At 37.4% G+C, this 20,131-nt stretch overlaps 1 protein-coding gene across 1 annotated transcript in view; it reads left to right on the top strand.

Moving 5' to 3' along the window:
* Positions 1 to 10,587: 10,587 nt before the first annotated feature.
* Positions 10,588 to 20,131, top strand: part of SELENOI (selenoprotein I) — a 48,324-nt gene continuing 38,780 nt past the window's right edge. The window contains exon 1 of the mRNA XM_031951414.1: positions 10,588 to 11,192. Coding sequence (XP_031807274.1) covers positions 11,133 to 11,192 — 60 coding nt within the window. The 5' untranslated portion in view covers positions 10,588 to 11,132. The remainder of the gene's footprint in view (positions 11,193 to 20,131) is intronic.

Below are 20,131 nucleotides of genomic sequence, written 5' to 3'. Positions count from 1 at the left end.
TTAGGAAAACTATTAGCATAATCGACTATATCAATAACCAAAATGACAAAAATCATATGATTATCTCAATAGATGCAGAAAAAGCATTTGATAAAATCCAACACCCATTCCTATTAAAACACTAGAGAGTATAGGAATAAATGGACTTTTCCTTAAAATAATTAGTAGCATCTATTTAAAAGCATCAGCAAGCATCATATATAATGGGGATAAATTAGAACCATTCCCAAATAAGATCAGGAATGGAACAACGTTCTTCACTTTCACCGTTACTATTCAATATTGTATTAGAAATGTTAGCCTCGGCAATAAGAGAAGAAAAAGCAATGAAAGGAATTAGAGTGGGTAATGATTTATCACTCTTTTGCAGATGATATGATGATATACATAGAGAACCCTAGAAAATCAACTAAAAAACTATTAGAAACAATCCACAAATTTAGCAAAGTTGCAGGATACAAAATAAACCCACATATATCATCAGCATTTTTGTACATCATTAACAAAATCCAACTGCAAGAGATACAAAGAGAAATTCCATTTAAAATAACTGTCGATAATATAAAATATCTGGGAATCTACCTGCCAAGGAAAAGTCCAGAACTATATGAACACAACTACAAAACACTTTCCACACAAATAAAGTCAGATCTAAACAATTGGAAGAATATCAAATGCTCTTGGATAGGTCGAGCAAATATAATAAAAATGACAATACTGCTTAAATTAATCTATTTATTTAGTGCTATACCATCAAACTCCCAGGAAATTATTTTACAGACCTAGAAAAAAAAAATAGCAAAATTCATCTGGAAGAACAAAAGAGCAAGAATCTCAAAGGAATTAATGGAAAAAAATGGAGATGGTTTAGCTGTACCAGATGTAAAACTATATTATAAAGCAGCAATCATCAAAACTGCTTGGTACTGGCTAAGAAAGAGAGTAGTTGATCAGTGGAGTAGGTTTGGTTCACAGGGCAAAATAGTCAATGATTATAGTTATAATGGGCAGAGGTTTGAGTTGATGCACTGAGGTCCCAAGTACGTGAGGCTCAATAGTAATTGGGCTATACTCTATTAATATACATGATTGGATAAAGAATGGTCCCTGCCATTTATCCGTGCAAGTCCTGATGTGTTGTATAGGAAATGATGATTTTGGTGGGTGGAGGCAGAGAAAGACAGGAAAAGAAGCTGGGGGAGATTGGGCCTGGGTTCCATTCTCTTAGCTGCTGGTCCTGTGGCTGCTGGTCTAGCTAGCTTGTTGACTCAGCTGCACATGTTGCTATAGCCGATTCTCTTCCACTTCTGATCCTTCTTCACTGAGAATAAAGATAGACGATTTTCCCCTAACCTGAATTCCTGACTCCTGTTGATTTAAAAATACACGGTCTTCACATATAGTAATTTAGTGTTTGACAAATCCAAAGATCCCAGCTTTTGGGATAAGAATTCACTATTTGACAAAAACTGCTGGCAAAATTGGAAACTAGTATGGCAGAAACTAGGCATTGACCCATATCTAATACTGTATACCAAGGTAAGGTTGAAACAGATTCATGATCTAGACATAAAAGAATAATATCATAAACAAATTAGAAGAACATAGGATAGTTTACCTCTCAAATCTATGGAGGAGGAAGAAATTTGTGACCAAAGAACTGGAGATCATCACTGATCACAAAATAGATAATTTTGATTATAGTAAGTTAAAAAGTTTTTGTATAAACAAACTAATGCAGACAAGATTAGAAGGGAAACAATAAAGTGGGAAAACATTATTACATTCAAGAGTTCTGAGAAAGGCCTCAATTCTAAAATAGAGAATTGACCCAAATTGATAAGAAATCAAGCTATTCTTCAACTGATACATGGTCAAAGGATATGAACAGACAATTTTCAGATGAAGAAATTGAAACTGTCTCTAGTCATATGAAAAGGTGCTCTAAATCATTATTGATTAGAGAAGTGCAAATTAAGAAAACTCTGAGGAACCACTACAGATTGGCTAAGATGACAGGAAAACATAATGATTAATGTTGGAGGAAATGTGGGAAAACTGGGACACTAATACATTGCTGGTAGAATTGTGAACAGATCCAACCATTCTGGAGATCAATTTGGAACTATGCCCAAAGAGTTATCAAACTGTGCATACCTTTGACCCAGCAGTGTTTCTACTGAGCTGATATTCCAAAGAGATCTTAAAGGTGTGAAAGGGACCCACATGTGCAAAAATGTTCATGGCAGCCCTTTTTGTAATGGCAAGAAACTGGAAACTGAGTGTATGCGCATCAGTTGGAGAAAGATTGAATAAGTTATGGTATATGAATGTTATGGAATATTATTGTTCTATAAGAAATGACTAGCAGGATGATTTCAGAGAGGCCCAGGAAGACTTACATGAACTGATGCTAAGTGAAATGAGCAGAACCAGGAGATCATTGTTCATGACAACAACAAGATTATAAGATGATCAATTCTGATGGACGTGGGTCTCTTCAACAATGAGATGATTCAGACCAATTCCGATGGTCTTGTGATCAAAAGAACCATCTATACCCAGAGAAAGGATTGTGGGAACTGAGTGTGGTTCACTACATAGCATTCTCACTCTTTTTGCTGTTATTTGATTGCATTTTATTTTCTTTGTCATTTTCTTTTCTGGTTTAATTTAGTTTTTCTTGTACAGCAAGATAATTATATAAATATGTGTATATTGAATTTAACATATATTTCTACCATGTTTAACATATAATGGACTACTTGTCCTCTAGGGGCCAGGGTTGGAGAAGAGGGGGGAAAATCGGAACTTAAGGTTTTGCAGGGAGTAATGTTGCAGAATTATTTATGCATATGTTTTGAAAAAAATGTTTTTAATAAAAAAATGTAATCTAAAAATTTTTTTAAAAGCTATTTTTTCCCTCTATTTCTCATATATTTCCTTAAACTGAATATTGTGTCTTCTTGTCTATAACACAAATCATGCTGATAAGTGGAGCCCATGATTCTTTAAGTATAGAACCAAAAGGTTCTTTTCCTATAAGTATATTAAATTTTTTTTTTTTTTTTTGGAATGAAGCAATAGAACTAATCTTGCCCCTTTCAAAGGACTTTCCTGCAACTTTACCTTAACTTAAATGTTATCTGTATACTTGGAGTTATTTGCATATTCTTTCTAAAACCTTTAAATACAACCTAAATAAGACATGTTTATTTAACACCAATTCTTGGAACAGCCAGTATTTACATTTCTCTATTCAGAGGTATACTTATAGATTGCTACTTGTCTTCCATTCTTTAAGCCAGAAATCATTTAAGCCTAAGTATAAGATTTGTTTGCTCCCTCTATAGTTTAAAACTTTCTGTAATACTGCCACTTTTGCCCATTGTTTCATATTTTTGAGTTTAATCTTCCCAATCAAATTCAGGGGCCCAAGTGTACAGATTTGGTACAGATTTTTAACTCAAAAACCTTCCTTGATCTCTTTATCTTGTTAGTGCTTTATTCCTTAATTTTCCTTGCATAACAGAAAAAATAAGGAGGTGTTAATGTATTAACCTAGTGTAGCTAAATCCATGCTCCTTGAGGAAGAGCCAAACTTCTCTTAGACCTTAATAGAAATCTTATCATTATGTGTTGTCCTCTCTTTTCTTGTTCTCAAGAAGGTAGTTGAAAAAAGGGGGAAAGACAAAAAAAAAAAAAAAAAAGTAAGGACAAAAAGTAAAATGTAGCCAGGAAAGCAGGATAGTTGGAACCTTGTTCTGGTCCAAGGGATTAATAGATATTTTCCATTTCCAATGGATCTAGGAGAGGCACTTAATAATAGAAGTATATACTACATCTAACACCCAGGAAAGCAAGTTATTTTCCTGAAATAACTGGATGGCTACTTGTAACTGGGTCTCTGACCATTAACTATGTTCTTCTGGAAAGGACCTATTAGAAATTTGTCATTGCCACCTTTATTAAATTTAGTTTTTAGATGTAAAGGTTTTTAGATCATTTTACTGACATTTCAAAAAGAGTCTGAATCAATAAACACTTATTAAAGAGCTACTATGTGCAAAGCTCTAAGTTAACTGCTGAGGTTAAAAAACAAAACAAAACAAGAGTCCCTTATCTCAAGGAACTTACTGCCCAAAGGAAGAGACAATATGCAAATAACTATGCACAAACAAGACATGTACAGGACACACAGAAGATAATCTCAAAGGGGTTTAATAAAAGGTTCTTATAGAAGAAAGCCAGATGTGAAAACAAAAATACCAAGGAGAATTTCAACACAGAAAAAGAGAAATATGAGTGATATACTTTTACATAAAATAACAATAAAGTAATAGTGGACTCAACTTCTTCCAGAAATCACAAAAATTCTACAATTCTATGACTACCTGATTCAATATTCTCTCTCTCCAGTGGAATTTATTTTCACAAGTTGGTGTTTTACATGCCTTGCAAAGAACTGATAATATCTGCAATAGGAGGGAAGAAGAGAAAGACAAACACAGAAAGACAGATAGAGACAGACCAGAGAAATAAGTTATATGATGCTACCTAGAACAGTGAAGAGAGTGTGTCTCTCCTGACACAATAGCCCATGCCAATGCTGCTGTTACAGTGTAAAAGGGTACCAAAGGAAGGACCTAGGATTTTCCATGTTATACCAAAATTCTAAATCTTTTTGGTGCTGAGCTACTCCATGGCTATGAGCAACTGGGAAATTGCTCATTCCTAAAGGTTCCAAGTACAGAGTCATCATATCACTGAAATTTCCCAGGAACTTGCTCCTTGGAATAGCCCATAAGGGCTAACTCTGCTCACATTTGTCCTGTTCTTATTTAGGTATCTTATCTAAGGTACCTTTATCCTCTCACTTCCCAGTAGTAAGGAAGAAAGCTCCCTCTTAGTATATCATCTGGAACAATGATTTGTACATGGTAAGGAATTTCATATTCACTGAATTAAACTGAATTTATTGAATGTGATTTCTAAGAAAATTGCTACATTCTCCCTCTCCAATGTTTTTCAAGATTCCCAAAGAATAGCCAGCAGCTATACTTCTTTTCCTTGCTCCTTATCCTTCTTCCTAGAATAACCTTTCATCTCCTACAAACCTACATGATCCCAAACCTTTGGAATACAGCAACTAGCTTCTCTATCCTGCTTTCCTTCTCTCTGCCTCCAGTGTTCATCTAGTAGATGCTTGTTGAAATGGAAATGAATAAGCATGCTTGGTCAAATATATAAAATTAGCTTATATGGGGTTCCAGTACAGAGCTCTGTCTGCAAAGTTGAAGGAATCTTTGGCAAAGTTTTAATTTGGTTCATCCAGAGTCCCGTTTCCATTCCTGGTTCAGCAGTTAAAGGGAAGATAATGTGGGACTTGTTGAAGGTGTTCATCTATAGGAGAACTTACATTTATTTATATTCTTCCAGTCCCAAAGTCAGGGCTACCAATGAAACTCAAGGATACATAAAAACTTTTCACAGGATAAGTTTTTACCACCAGATCTGTAAAGGCAGTTCCTTTACAATAACACCCCCACACAAAGATAATAGAGTCATTTTCAAACATGAAAACAGCATCCACAGCAGCTCCAATACCTTTGACCTTATTCTTACCTCTTATCATAGAGGACCTGAGTGTCCTTTGAATTTTGGTGCTGCTGCTACAGGTTTTTGGTTTAGCATTAACTTTCACTGACTAAACTAGAGATATTAGTAAATGTAAAGGTGAAGCTGCTACCAGTCTAAACAAAAATGAGAGGATCACTAGTTGAGGTAAGTCAAGAAGCATTTGTTAAGTGCTACCTAAGTGCCAGGCACAGTGCTAAATGCTGGGCACATACAGGGAAAACACATGTCTTCAAGAACTTATAATGCCAGTGAAACTGAGGCAAGAAAGAGATTAAAGAGTTTTTAATATTTTATTAATTGGAGAGTATAATTGACTGGACAGGACTCTCTCGTCTCAAAGTATTCAGTAACAAATGTGAGAATCCCAAGTCTTTTTATATCTTTTTCAAACAAAGAAAGAAAAGAGTTTTTCAGAACCATTTGGTTCTGTCAGGCTTCTTACTAGAAGCCAGAATCAGGGATTTCTGAATAAACAGAAGTAAAGATGTCAATGAGTTGTCCAGGATAGTCTTATCTTTTGGAATATTTTAGAGGGGGTAGTGTCATAAATTCTTGAGGGCAGAAGGAATTAGGAGCCAGGAAGTCTGATCTCCCCCTCATTTTGAGTCTCACATTGACAATTTATAACCTTAGAGCAAATGGTCCTCAGTCTTAATAAACCAGAGGTGTGTGAGTGTGTGTGTGTGTGTGGGTTCCAACTAAGGGGATTGAGGCAGAACAGTTAAGGAAACAGGTAGAACAATTCAGGGAAACTCAGGACAATATGTGAAACTAATGCAGGGAAACTGAGGTAGAACAGTTCAAGGAGACTGTGGCATAACAAACTCATATTTGAATGGATACAATATGCAAACTACTATGCATATACAATAATGCACAGGATAATTTGGAGGTAATCACAGAAAGGTTTTAGCAAAGGTGGGGGCAGTTGAGGGAGGAGATCAGCCAGGAGAGTGGGGACACCAAAAGAAAAGCCCTCTTAAAGAAGGCAGGATTTGAACAGACATTTAAGGAGAAGAGGAATAGGAGTGGTGAGGAGGGAGAGACAGGAAAGACAGGAAGTGGAAATGAGGGAGAGTATTCCAAGTACAAGGAGATAAACACTAAATAAGCAATGCATTTACAGATAGTAGTGTATTCAAGGAATGGCAAGAAGACTAGTTTTGAAATAGATATAAATAAAATATAAGACCACTAGAAAGGAAAGAAGGGTCTAAGTTGTGAAGAATTAAAAAAAAAAAAAATCCTATCTGGATTATTGTCTTTGAGGACAGAGTATGTCTTATGTAAGATTTCTTGAAAGATGACATCCAGGTTCTTTTTTTTTGTTCATGGCTTTCAGGTAGTTCAATGAATCTTAAGTATTTTCCCCTTAATCTGTTTTCTAAGTGAGTATTTTTGCTTGTTTTCTTTTTTCAGTGTTTTTATTTTAATGTTTTTCATTTCATGGTGTCATTAGCTTCTATCTGGTTGATTTTAATTCAGGAAGGTTTTTTCTCTCTTTGGACAAGGTTTTGTACTTATTGTGCTAATTCTCTTTCCATAACTTTCTTCCATAAGAATTCTGTAATTTCAAAAATTCTTCCTTTTTTCCCCATTTTTTCTCATGTTGTTTTACTTATAAAGTCACTTTAGATTTTTAAAAAATTCGTTTCATTCTTCTAAGAATTTGCATTCAACCTATGTTTTTCTTTAAAGTTTTATTTGTAGATATTTTAATGATCATTCCCTTTTTTCTGGATTTGTGTTTTAAGTGTTCTTGTAATCATAATAGCCTTTCAGCTGGGATTTTTTTTTTTTTAATTCTTCTAGGCTATTTCCTCTTAGGACTTGATATTAGGGCTAGATTCTCTTCATACTTGTAGAAAACATTGGGTTGGTGATATTGCTACTTTCTTGGGATACTGAATATTGTGTTATTCTAGAATCTCTGGAGTAGTTCAGGGGACCTCGAAGCATTCAGTGCTTCCAAAGTGGTCTCACTTAGTTTAATGTTTGATCACTGAGCTCTGAAGGTAAATTTGGTCCTGAGTTGAACTCAGCACTGTAAGATAGCTGTTGGAATCTTTACAAAGTGTTAAGCCATTGGAGTTGATTTGATCTTAGAAAGAGATATTTTAGGCCAGAACTTGAAACAAAGTACTAAGTGGAACTGATAGAACAATGCTTGTGTTCACACCTTTAGAGAGCTCATAAGTATCTAAGTACTCAATGGAGTTCACACAAGAATTCAGGGCTGGCTTAGTCTGAATTTACACCTCCCTTGAAGTTCTTAGGACCAGAGAGCACTCTGGGAGATAACCCAGAATCCCTCTCCCTCCAGAAGGAGGAGTTAACCTTTGGGAGATCACATAAATAGAGGGAGCTCTTGGAGCTGGGGAACTGACTAGAGGTACTTACTTGAGGAGTTACTAGAAACTCTGGGAGCTCTAGAGAGTTTTACTTAGAGTCAGAGAGAGCTCTTGAAAGCCTACAAGCCCTATCTTAGAGGCAAGAGAGATCTATTCCATCTTCCAACGTGGTGCTGGCTGAAGGCTGAAGAAAGCAGAGGCAGAAGCCAAGGACAAAGCTGCAAGATCTCTTGGAGCCAGGCAGAGAGATAGGCCTCAACTAACCGGGCTAATTTGGAAGGAGAAATAAAGGTTTGCATTTTTTACCAGCTGGCTGCGATTTTGGAGTAATTATTTATTTCAACTGAGACTAAGGCTGCCTCCAAGAAAACCTTCACAGATAGCTGGGAAATTCTGCTGGTAAAGAGTGACAGAACTGCAACCTTCCCCTTTGTCTAAGGTTTCCTGTCCTTGTTATTCTTCCCCAGGCATCAGACTGGACTAGAAGTTGGAACTTAATAGTGTGCTTTGTCTCCTGGCATCTGAGTCATTCTTTTGTTGCTTCTAAAATTGTTCCTGTGTAGGACAAGACTCAAATTAAAATCAGAGATTCTCAAGGTAAAAAGCAAAAAAAAAAAAAAAAAAAAAAATTATTACTATCTTTGGAACTCATGAGAAAGGGCAACTAGTATCAGTAGAGTACAAGCTGCAAATAAAGGATTATATAGACCCCAAAGCAGAAGTCCCAACCCTCACCTTCTGACCTTTTCTCCCATTGGCAGGGGAGTTCTAATTTATCTGCAGATTAAATATATACCTCAGAAACAAAGGATATTAGTCAATAACATACTCTTTAACCTTATTAGATAATGCTAATGAAAAAATATTTGTGGGGGGAACAGGAGGGACATGTTTGTTTATCCAGGATAATAAAACACCTGAAGCTTTTAGCTATAGTTCAACTTTCTAAGGGCAGTCCTGAGCCACAATTAGGGCATAGATCGAGTCAGCATTCTTATGAGAGGTGTTCACTCAGTTTATCCCATTCATAACTCTCCCTACATAGTAACACTTCTAGCCTTTGGGCTCAGGTACCCTTTTCAGTCAGTCTAGGATTTAAGCTTGGGTAGTGAGTGACAGAGCCAATTGGTTTGTTTCTGCAGCCTGCACAAAATTATAGTGCCCTAGTATAGATTTTGTTCAGATGTTCAGCCTCTCTCCTACCTGAAGTCCTCTATACAGCATGCTCTTACCTATACTTTTACCCCAGTGATCACAGACTTCTCTGTCTTCCTCTACTAATCTGGACTAGGAAAGTGATTTACAGTGACTTTTTTCTTAAGGTTTCCCTAATCAGGGCAGCTAAATGGCACAGTAGACTGAGCACTGGCCCTGAAGTCAGGAGAATCTGAGCTCAAAACTTCTCTGACACTTAAAACTTACTATGTGACCCTGGAAAAGTCATTCAATCCCCATTTCCTTGCAAAAAAAATTTTCCCTTATCTAGAGTCAGTCTGGTGCATTTTCTAGATCTGTTTAAAAGAGTTTGAGGGAAGAAATTTGCTGTACTCTTCCTGATGTTCAGCCAACTTAGTTTTGCATCTTAATACAGTTAACAGGCAGATTCCTGGAGCACCTAATAGATTCAATGTGTTGTCTTCATTTTGAATCTTTCTCAGATGGAGATAAGAAGAACAATTAGAAACACTTTAGAAGTGAACTCACAAAGCTGGTAGCAGGACTTTGAAAACTCCATTGTTTTCCTCCCTTTGTGGTTTCTTCTTGGTTGACCACACTCTTTGACAATATCTCTAGTAGCATAAAAGAGAATTGAGAATTCTGTAAACAGAGTTCATCCATGATTAAAAGGAACTATACCAAGAAAAAACATTGCAAAGTCAGACTGTAAATTTCAGTACAAAACTTAGAACAGAACCATACCGACAGCAGGTCACAAAGGGCATCTCCTTCCCTTCCCCTATATGCTTCTTTAAAGAAAATATGTATTCTTCAATCATCATTTATGAAGGTTTCTCACTTTTATCTATGGAAAGTAGAAACAAATATTGGCAAGGCCAAAGAGGCTTAAATAGTATGTGGTATGTTAGAACCCGGAAGAATCCTATAATCTATTTTGTATTTTATTTATATTTTATATTCATCCTTATCCAAGCATGACAACTGTGCATTTTGCAGTTTGAAAACAGATGATAAGTCTTAGATGCTTTTGGCATGGATCTGGAGAGAGAAGGGGGTGTTTGGAAGTAGGAAAGTATTACAAGAGTCTAGGTGAGAGGCTATTACAAGTTCAGTCTAGATAAGAGGCTGTGAAGATGAACTACGGCGAATGCCCAGTCAATGAAGAGAAGGGGATAAATGCAAGAGATAAAAATTAAAAAAAAAAATTGGAATTGCATCGTGAGTCCCACGACTAGCAAGGCGAGGGTGGAATAAAAGCCCTTGCCACTTTCCTCAGTGCTTCCAGTAACCCGCCCCGGTCCGCTCCTCTCAGCCGCTCCGAGAAGGGCACCACGTGTCTCGAACGATCAATCGCGACACGTGCAGTTCGCGGACATCCCCCGGTGCTACGTCACAAAAGCAGCCCAGCCTCCGAGCCACTCCAAGCTCTCTCCCTTCTTCCCTCCCCACCCTAGCCGCGGGTCCCCAAGGCGAGCGACCTGCGCAGCCCTAGAGCTTGCCGGGAACTGAACCAAACTGATCCAACGTAAACTTTCGCCTTTTCGCCTCCTCCGATTTCCCCACTCCCCTTCCCCCCTTCCTCTGCTCCAATCAAGTTTTTCTACAAATGAGACCGCAGAGAGGACGCGAAGGGCGGGATTTCGCGTGGTTCCGTCTCCGCCGATTCGCCCTTCCTTCGTTCTAGTGAACAAGGCGGACTGAGGTTGTAGTAGGCGCCGGCCGACGTCCGTTTGCGTGCTGACGTATCACGACCTGGGGCCGCCTGCGCGTGCGCCCCGGGGCTGGCCGCGCGTGCGCGAGAGTGGAGTGGGCTCGGGTGGGGGGGTAGGGGGTGGAGCTCGGAGCTTCCACATTCCCTCAGCCTTTAGGACTCACGTCGAACCCGGTCTGGTGCCGGGTGCTCCCAGCTCCTGAGGCAGCCGCGGCGGGCGTCTGTGCCTCCTCTTTCTTCTCGCTGTCATCATGGCCTTCTTTTACGAATACGTGACTCCTGAGCAGCTGGCCGGCTTCGATAAATACAAGGTAACAGGGACTCCATCCTCCCTTCGTCTTCCCTCCATCCTCGCTCCCCGCGGCTTCGGGGCTGGGACGGCTGAGGGCGGGCGACCACTCCCGAGGGAATCAGTCCGAGCCTGGCTGCCAGATTCCGCTTGGACGGGGCGCTGGGACCCCGGCCCGGACGCTCGTGGGGGGCGCCGCCACCTCCCTCCACTTGACCGTCCGTGTGGCGGTGGAAAGGGCGCCGGGTGTGGGCGCCCAAGTCCTGGCTTCCTGTCCTCCCGCTGTCGCCTTGAGCAAATCATTCCCCTCCGGGAGCCTCAGGTTCCTCATCTGTCACCTGAAAGAAGTGGCGTGGAGGCTTGCAAAAAGAACCGTCCCTTACTAGCTTTGGCTCCGCTTTCCTGGGCTCCGAGCTGGCGGGCAGCGCGGACTAGGCGGTGGGAACTCCCCGTCCCTCCCATGTCGGACCCTGAATGTGGAGAGCTGGGAGGGAATCCCGGGCTTGGGGAGCCCCACCCTTTGCTTCGGAGGACGCAGCTCTAGGGGTAGCCGGATGGGGTCGGAGGGCGGAGGGCGGGGGACGTGGCTTCGTTTGCCTGCACCCCTGTTTCATAGCACTCGGCTTCAGAGATTTCCCACGTTTCTCCTTAATCGCCCCAACTTTTCTTCGCTGGTGTCAGCCTCCTAGTGCGGTGCAGCTGCAGCCGAGTGTTATTGGCGGTACTCATCCCGTAGCGTTAACGAGATTTTCTGAAAGTAATGCTGTTGGGATCTGACAAATAGAGAATTCAGGACGGCAGTCCCGATTCATTTCACTTCAGCAATGAGTTGTATCAGGTATTGATTTCGGAAAATGAAGACAAAAATGAATTCTATCCAGGAGCTTACGTTTTGCTAGATATCTCTTCCTTCCTTTCTCCGCGATCTCTCTGGAAGCATTTAATTGCTTTCTCTTATGTAAGGGTACATTGAAAAAGGGAGAGAGAAGCAAGGTTACATTACTTTGAAGCATTAGAACTGGAAGAACCACGGGAGGAGTTAATCTAATTAATTTCTCTGCTTTGCTCAGACCTGAACCTAACCTGTGTTAGAAACCCGAGAATCTAATTTTTAAAAAAAATTTAATAGCCTTTTATTTACAGGATATATGCATGGGTAACTTTACAGCATTAACAATTGCCAAACCTCTTGTTCCAATTTTTCACCTCTTACCCCCCCACCCCCTCCCCTAGATGGCAGGATGACCAGTAGATGTTAAATTCTAATTTCTTTTTAAGACACTTTTGGGGAAACAGATTCCACATTCTCTAGCAATTTGTGCCAGTGTTTAAAAACTCTCATTGGCCAGAAATTCTTAATCCAAATCTCTTGTGTTTAGCTTAATCTCCACCTCTTTGCTAACCTCTGTTTTGGCACAAAGCTGGTAAATCTTGTGTATTGTTGACAGAAAAATCCCTCCCTTCCCCCTCCTCATTTAATTTTTTTTAAAATATAAATTTTAACATTTTCTATACTCTATATAGCAAACTTTTATACATTTCATTTACAGTACATCCTTACCATTTATGCATTATCTGTTGTTTACTTAAAAACAAACTTCACTGAGTTCACCAGAAATTTTGATGTGATTTTTTTTTTTTTTTTTTTTTTTTTTTTTGTTAACCTCCCCCTTTTTAGTTTTTTAACTGATTCCAACCTGGCAAACAAAGGTCAAATTCAGCAATAGGTCAATGTTCACCAAGATGACATTTCTGTGCTTTTGTTAAAATGAGTTCAACAAAACAAAAGTATATGTGTATGTGTATTTTATATATATGTAATATCTGTGTATATGTTATATATATCATTCAATTTTTGGGGGGAGGAAATAAGCCTGCTGTTTCAGTGGTATTCAAAACTCCTGTGAGGAAACTTCTAACAGTACAGATTGGCATCAGTTTTCAATTTGTAGACTTAGTTGCTTGTGACATTGAGAGGTTAAGTGACTTATCAAAAGTAGCCTAGGTTTTGTGAGAGAGAAAATTCTTTAGTTAAGTGACAGAAGAGGGAAATATCTGCAGTGTCTTTTTTAAGAATTATATTATTCAGATAATTCCACAAAGGAGTATGAGGACCCTCATGGATAATATATGTAATATTATCAATGGCAGTATTGTGCCTGTTACTGTGGTTTGACCTAATTCTATATTAAAATAAAAAAAAAAATGGGCTTTATAATTTTTATATTTTCTGTCAGACATTAGCAATTGAAGCATAATTAACCACACAGTGACTAACAAAAAGAGTATACCTAATGAAAGTGATTAGCTTTCTATAGTAAAAGCTTTAATGTAAATTAACTTTCAAAACTGAAGGAAACATCTGGTGCCTTCACACAAATATTGATGTTTTTGATGAACTATAAAAAGTGACCACTAAATTACTGGTCTACTATCTGATCAGTGTATTGGGCAGATGCTAGGTTCTCTAAGACTATTCCACCATTATTGAAAAGTATAGATAGGATAATTAACTGTATTGTTTACTTATTTATTGTTTATAGATAATATGTGATCTTAGCCACCAGGTACTTTCCACACCAAGGCTGGCCACTCCATGGTGAATGTTTTTCACTCATACCTATTTATGGAAATTGTCTGCCAAGGTAAAAAGGGGTTGCCCTTAATGTAGGAGAGGATACTTTTGTAGTAATATTATGGATCCTTGAAATAATGAAGTATTAAAAGAAAAGTATAAAGAAAAAGAGAAATTGAGCTTCACAGGATCTTGTCTGTTTTGTTCATCTTTCTTGTATAGCACTTGTAAATGGGATTTCAGTGTAACTTCAATGATTGCAATAGGAGATTCAGGCATTTCAAGTCTTTTTTTTCCCCTACCAATTTCTGTAGATACCTAGGAAGGTACAAATGTGAAGACATTCTCTTTCTCTCTCTCTCTCTCTTTTTTTATTTGAATAATTTGGAGTTTTCCCATGTATTGAAGGTGAATTTTTTTTTTCTTTTTATAGTATAGCAGATTTAACGTAGGAATGACTTAGTTTCACTTAATTGTGAACCATTTCCACTTTGTATCATTCTGTTTCAAAGAAGAGAGGAAACCTATTCTGTGGAGAGGGCTTGTATTTCTATAGTATTTCCTTTATCTTCTGTTAGAGCTTTTAGTAATAAAGCAACTTATTACTTAGTGATCAGTGGCAGTATTTTAACTCCAAGAGTACATATGACTTTCAGTATATTATTTAAAATACTAGCCAATATATTTGAATGCATCAAGAATCTATGATTTTCTTGTCCTGGATACTCCTTCCCCTGATTCTCATCTGCATCAGTATATCTCATTAACTTTGTAGACAACCTTTGGATTGTCTTGCAACTAGCCTGTCATGAGCCTTCTGAATTATTATGCTGGTCATCAGATTATAGAAATAGTTTTCATTTTGGTATGATTTTACAGAATTTATGTGCCATTGATTAATACCTTTGAGAACTCAGGAACATCTTCACCATGCCATAGTGATGGTCGAAGTACATTTTTTTTTTTTTAAAGATGATAGTTGTAGAGTTTTCAGGGGTAAGTGAAGGAAGGAATTATTTCTTTTGTGGGGTGGTTTGGGAGCAGTGGGAAAGGATTTCAAACAAGAAAAAAAAAGATGATAGCTTTTTGCACATTAAGTTTATCTAGAATATGGTAATTTCTTTAGTTTGCATCTGGATAGAAGATTAGAAACTTAGTATCATCAGTTCTCAGTTTAATTCTCTATTTAATGAAGAAAAGAAGACTGGATAATTTAGAATAGAAGATAAAAAGTCGTTTCTTTGCCTTTAGAATACTTCAATTCATATATTGTTGATTCAGTCTGGTCTATGACATTGGACCCAATTAGATAATAAAGGAGATAATCCATTGATAATAAATCTCAGTATTCCTTAAGAAACCTTATTTCCTCAAATGGAAGACCCTTTTGGAATATTTCATGAGACCAGATGGAAGGGGGAGAATAAACAGATGGTTGGAGCTATTAACACTATTAAAGAGAAGGATGAGATAAACCTAGCAACATGTGAAGGGAAAACTTCGATGAACTTCAAGTCTTTGTCTACATGAGTTATCATTGAATAAGGAAACAGAGAAGATATATGATATGTTGGCATGTAGATTAATGGAGTTCTTTTGCCAGTGCCATAATCAGAATATATAAGCTAGCATTTGTTAATAAATTGGCCCTATTGATAATCAATAAATACTCATGGTTGTTGAGATATATTTAAGCTAAAGATAAATCATTTGAATCAGAGACAAGCATCCTTGCAGTGAATAGAATCAGTAAAATTTGGGCTCAAATCACAAATTTGAGCTTATTAGCTTTCTGTCTATAAGCTATGTAACTGAGCCTTAGTTTCTGCTTTGGGGGCTGGGATGGAAATGATAATAGCTGCGGTTTTTTTACTTAACAGCTTATTGTCTGGCCTCTAGTGAGATAATGTATTTTAAGTGTTGTAGATGGAACACTGTCTTGGGAGACTGGAAGACTCTGAATTAAAATCCTGTCTTTCTATGGTTGTATGTAAACATTTTCTGAACTTCAGGTTCTTCATCTGCTAAGTGTGGGTTAATCTTGTAGTCACAGGATCATTGTGGACTGGAAATAGGATATGTATATAAAATCTTATACACATTTTAAAAGTATGATATACCTATATTTAAAATTATGAAAGTGCTATGTAAATGTCAGCCTTTGATAATAGTAGAACGTGCTTATTATTATAATTGATCAATTAGAGCAGAAGGTCTTAGGGCAACTAGATGTATTTCAGGAATCTTTAGCTGAAAGATTTCCTTCAATTATGAATTAAAAAACACCACCACTTTATTATTCTGAGAAACGATCTTTAGGCATCACCAGACTGTTTAAATGGTCATTCATGATACAAAAAAAGTTAAAATTCCTACATTAGAGTCAGTATAGTCCAATGGATAAAATGCTGGGTTTAGAGCAAGGGAGACTTGAATTCAAGCCTTGCCTCTGATTCTAGATGTTTGTATTTAATCAATAGATCTCAACAACTTCAACTAATACATCTCCTCTATAAATGATCCATAGTATATTGAATGATGGTGAGATTAAGATAACTGTAAAAGCTTGAGGGGAAATGCAACTCTTTCACTGGAGGGGAGCCTATGAACAAGGATAAACTAAAAATAGGATTGTTGCTGTCTATATGCTACAAGATTTAGGGGATCTTTTTGCTACACTTACACCTTGTTTTAAAGTGAAAGTTTCTGTTCCTTTAGTAGAGGTGGGGAAATAAATTAATGTTTATATAGAGGGAGTTTTATGGTTACAAAATTATTTCATATGCATCATCAAATCTTAGATTGTGTCAGGAGGGAATCTCAAGGTCCAAGCTATTGTCATAACACTAAGACATTTAAGTTTCTGTTATGGTAAGCATTACTATATTACCATATAATCAAAAGTGTTACAGTTATCTTAATCAATTTGACATTTGAGGAAACTAAGTCAATTAGAGGTTAAGTGATTTGCCAAGAGTTCCCCAGTACATGTCTGAAGCTGGATTTGATTTCTATCCACTGTGCCTCTGAATTGTAGATTTTTGCTGCTGTAGATGAATATAGAAAGATGGCTGTTCTTTGTATATAACATAAATTGGAAATAATCAATATTAGGAAAGTCTTCCTGTAGAAGATGAGATTTTAGCTGAGACTTGAAGGAAGCCAGGAAAGATAGGAAGCAGAGGTGAGGAAGGAGAGCACTCTGAGGGATAGCCAGTAAAAATATTTGGAGCTAGGAGATAGAATTTCTTGTTTGAGGAATAGCAAGGAGGCCATGGGGAGCCAGATTTTGGATGGTTTTGAAAGCCAAATAGAAGATTTTGTATTTGAACCTGGATAATGTAGGGAATCATTGCAATTGAGAGGGTGTGTGTGTGTGATGTATGTGTTTTGTGTGTGTGTGTGTGTGTGTGATGTATGTGTTGTGTGTGTGTGTGTGAGACGTAGTCAGACCTACACCTTAGGAATATCAGTTTGACAGCTTAGTGGAAAGATAAACTTGAGTGGGGAGATACTTGAGGTGGGAGAGACCAACCAGTAGGCTATTGCAATAGTCCATGCTTGAGAAAAGAGTAATCTATGTGAGATGTTATGAAGATGAAATGGACAGAACTTGACAACAAATCGGACATAGATGGTGAGAATGAAGTGTAGAATATAACTGCTAGGTGGTGAGCTTGGGAGGATGGTGGTACCCAATCCATAATAGGGAAGTTAGGAAGGGGAGAGGTTTTTGGGAAGAAAGATAATGAATTTGGTTTTGTTCATGTTGAGTTTAAGATATGTATGGAGCATCAATTTGGTCCAGTAGTCAGTTGAATATATAAGAGAGGCTCAGTAGAGATGTTAGGGTTGAATAAGTAGAATTGGGAATCATCATCACAATGATATTTGAAGTTATAGGAGTAAAATTACTAATAATCTCTTTAATTGTCAATTCCAAAATAACTTCTCAGTCCTTGTTTTTCTTGACCTTTTTGTGGTGCTTGACATTATTTATTGACTACCCTCTTTTTCTTCCTTTGAGTTTTTATGAAGCTATTTTCTTAGTTTTTTTTTTCCTTATTGTTCTTTCTTTCAGTTTTCTTTGCTAGATCATCATTTATGTTCTATCTCATAACTACAGGTGTTCCTCAAGGCTCTGTCTTGGGCTCTCTTCATTTTTCCATATCCTCTTTCCCCATAATTTTATTAGCTTTAATGGGTTCAGTTATCTTTATTCAGGGCTTCTGCATCATTGCCAGATTATTGGACATTTTCAGTTGCTGGTCTGTAGGTACCCTAAGCTTCATATGTTCAGAATCAAGCATTTATTAAGTACCTACTCTGTGCTAGGCACAAAACAGAACTCATTATCTCCCTTCACAAATCTGCTTACCTCATCTTTTCTGTTTTTTGAGTGCATTATACTACCAGTGAATCGTATTCTCAACTTTGAAGTCATTCTTGGCTCATTTCTGTACTTTCTTTTGAAAACATATTTTAAAAAAAGTTTTCTTTTGATATTTTAATTGTTTATTTTTAGTGTTCTTTTTAAATTTTGAGTTCTAAATTCTCCCTCTCCCTCTCACTTCTTCCTTGCCCACTGAGAAGGCAAGCAATGTGATATCAGTTATTCTTTTTTTTTCTTTTATTTTTTTATTTAATAGTCTTTTATTTACAAATTATATGTATGGGTAACTTTACAGCATTAACAATTGCCAAACCTCTTATTCCAATTTTTCACCTCTTACCTCCCACCCTCTCCCCCAGATGGCAGGATGACCAGTAGATGTTAAATATATTAAAATACAAATTAGATACACAATAAGTTTACATGACCAAACCGTTATTTTGCTGTACAAAAATATATCAGTTATTCTTATAAAATCATGCAAATTATATTTCCATAGTACAGAAACAAGCAGGAAAAATAAAATGAGAAATTTATACTTCATTTTGCACTCAGAGTTCATCAGTTGCCTCTTCAGAGATGGGTAGTATTTTTTTTTTTTTTTAATTTTAATAGCTTTTTATTTTACAAGTTATATGCATGGGTAATTTTACAGCATTGACAATTGCCAAACCTTTTGTTCCAATTTTTCACCTCCTTCCCCCCACCCCCTCCCCTAGATGGCAGGATGACCAATACATGTTAAATATATTAGAGTATAAATTAAATACAAAATAAGTATACATGTCCAAACCATTATTTTGCTGTACAAAAAGAATCAGACTCTGAAATATTGTACAGTTAGCCTGTGAAGGAAATCAAAAATGCAGGCGGGCAAAAATATAGGGATTGGGAATTCGATGTAATGGTTCTTAGTCATCTCCCAGAGTTCTTTCACTGGATGTAGTTGGTTCAGTTCATTACTGCTCCATTAGAACTGATTTGGTTCATCTCATTGCTGCTCATTCAGGTCCATCAGAATTGATCATCATATAGTATTGTTGTTGAAGTATATAATGATCTCCTGGTCCTGCTCATTTCACTCAGCATCAGTTTGTATAAGTCTCTCCAGGCCTTTCTGAAATTATTCTGTTGGTTGTTTCTTACTAAATAATAATATTCCATATTATTCATATATCACAATTTATTCAGCCATTCTCCAATTGATGGGCATCTACTCAGTTTCTAGTTTCTGGCCACTACAAAGAGGGCTGCCACAAACATTCTTGCACATACAGGTCCCTTTCCCTTCTTTAAGATCTCTTTGGGATATAAGCCCAATAGTAACACTGCTGGATCAAAGGGTATGCACAGTTTGATAACTTTTTGAACATAGTTCCAAATTTCTCTCCAGAATGGCTGGATGTATTCACAATTGATGGGCAGTATTTTTTCATCATGCGTCCCTTGGAATTGTCTTGGTTCATTGTATTGACTAGAAGTTAATTGATGATCATTTCAAAGTTGCAAATACTGTGCATCTCCTTGATTTTCACTTCTTTGCCCCCACAAAAAGACCTGCTCTCACTATTTTTGTTCATAGAGGTCCTTTTCCTTTTTATCTATTTGGGATACTGTAGCGTGTCTGTACAGTAATGGTATAATTTTAATAATGATACAGTCCTCTCCTTGCTCAAGAAGCTCTACTCACTCCTTTTTATATGGCCCTTAGAATAGAATACAAACTGACCTTCATTGTCTAATCCCTCCTCCACCTTTTAAGGGTAATTGCTCTTAACTGCCTTTTACTTACTACATTCTAGTTGAACCGGACTATTGCTATCCCTGTATCAGCATGTTATCTCCCACATCCTTACATAGGGAGGCCCTCCATCCTCACCTGTGCCTCTAGATTCCCTTGTTCCTTTTAGAGTCCAATTAAAGAGCCACTTCCTACTTAAGGATTTCCCCTCATTCCTCCAGTTACTTTGTTTATCTTTTTGTATTCACTTAT

The sequence above is a fragment of the Sarcophilus harrisii genome, chromosome 2 (assembly GCF_902635505.1).
Source record: "Sarcophilus harrisii chromosome 2, mSarHar1.11, whole genome shotgun sequence".
Classification (NCBI taxonomy): Eukaryota; Metazoa; Chordata; class Mammalia; order Dasyuromorphia; family Dasyuridae; genus Sarcophilus; species Sarcophilus harrisii.
This window is presented reverse-complemented; position numbering and strand designations above follow the sequence as displayed.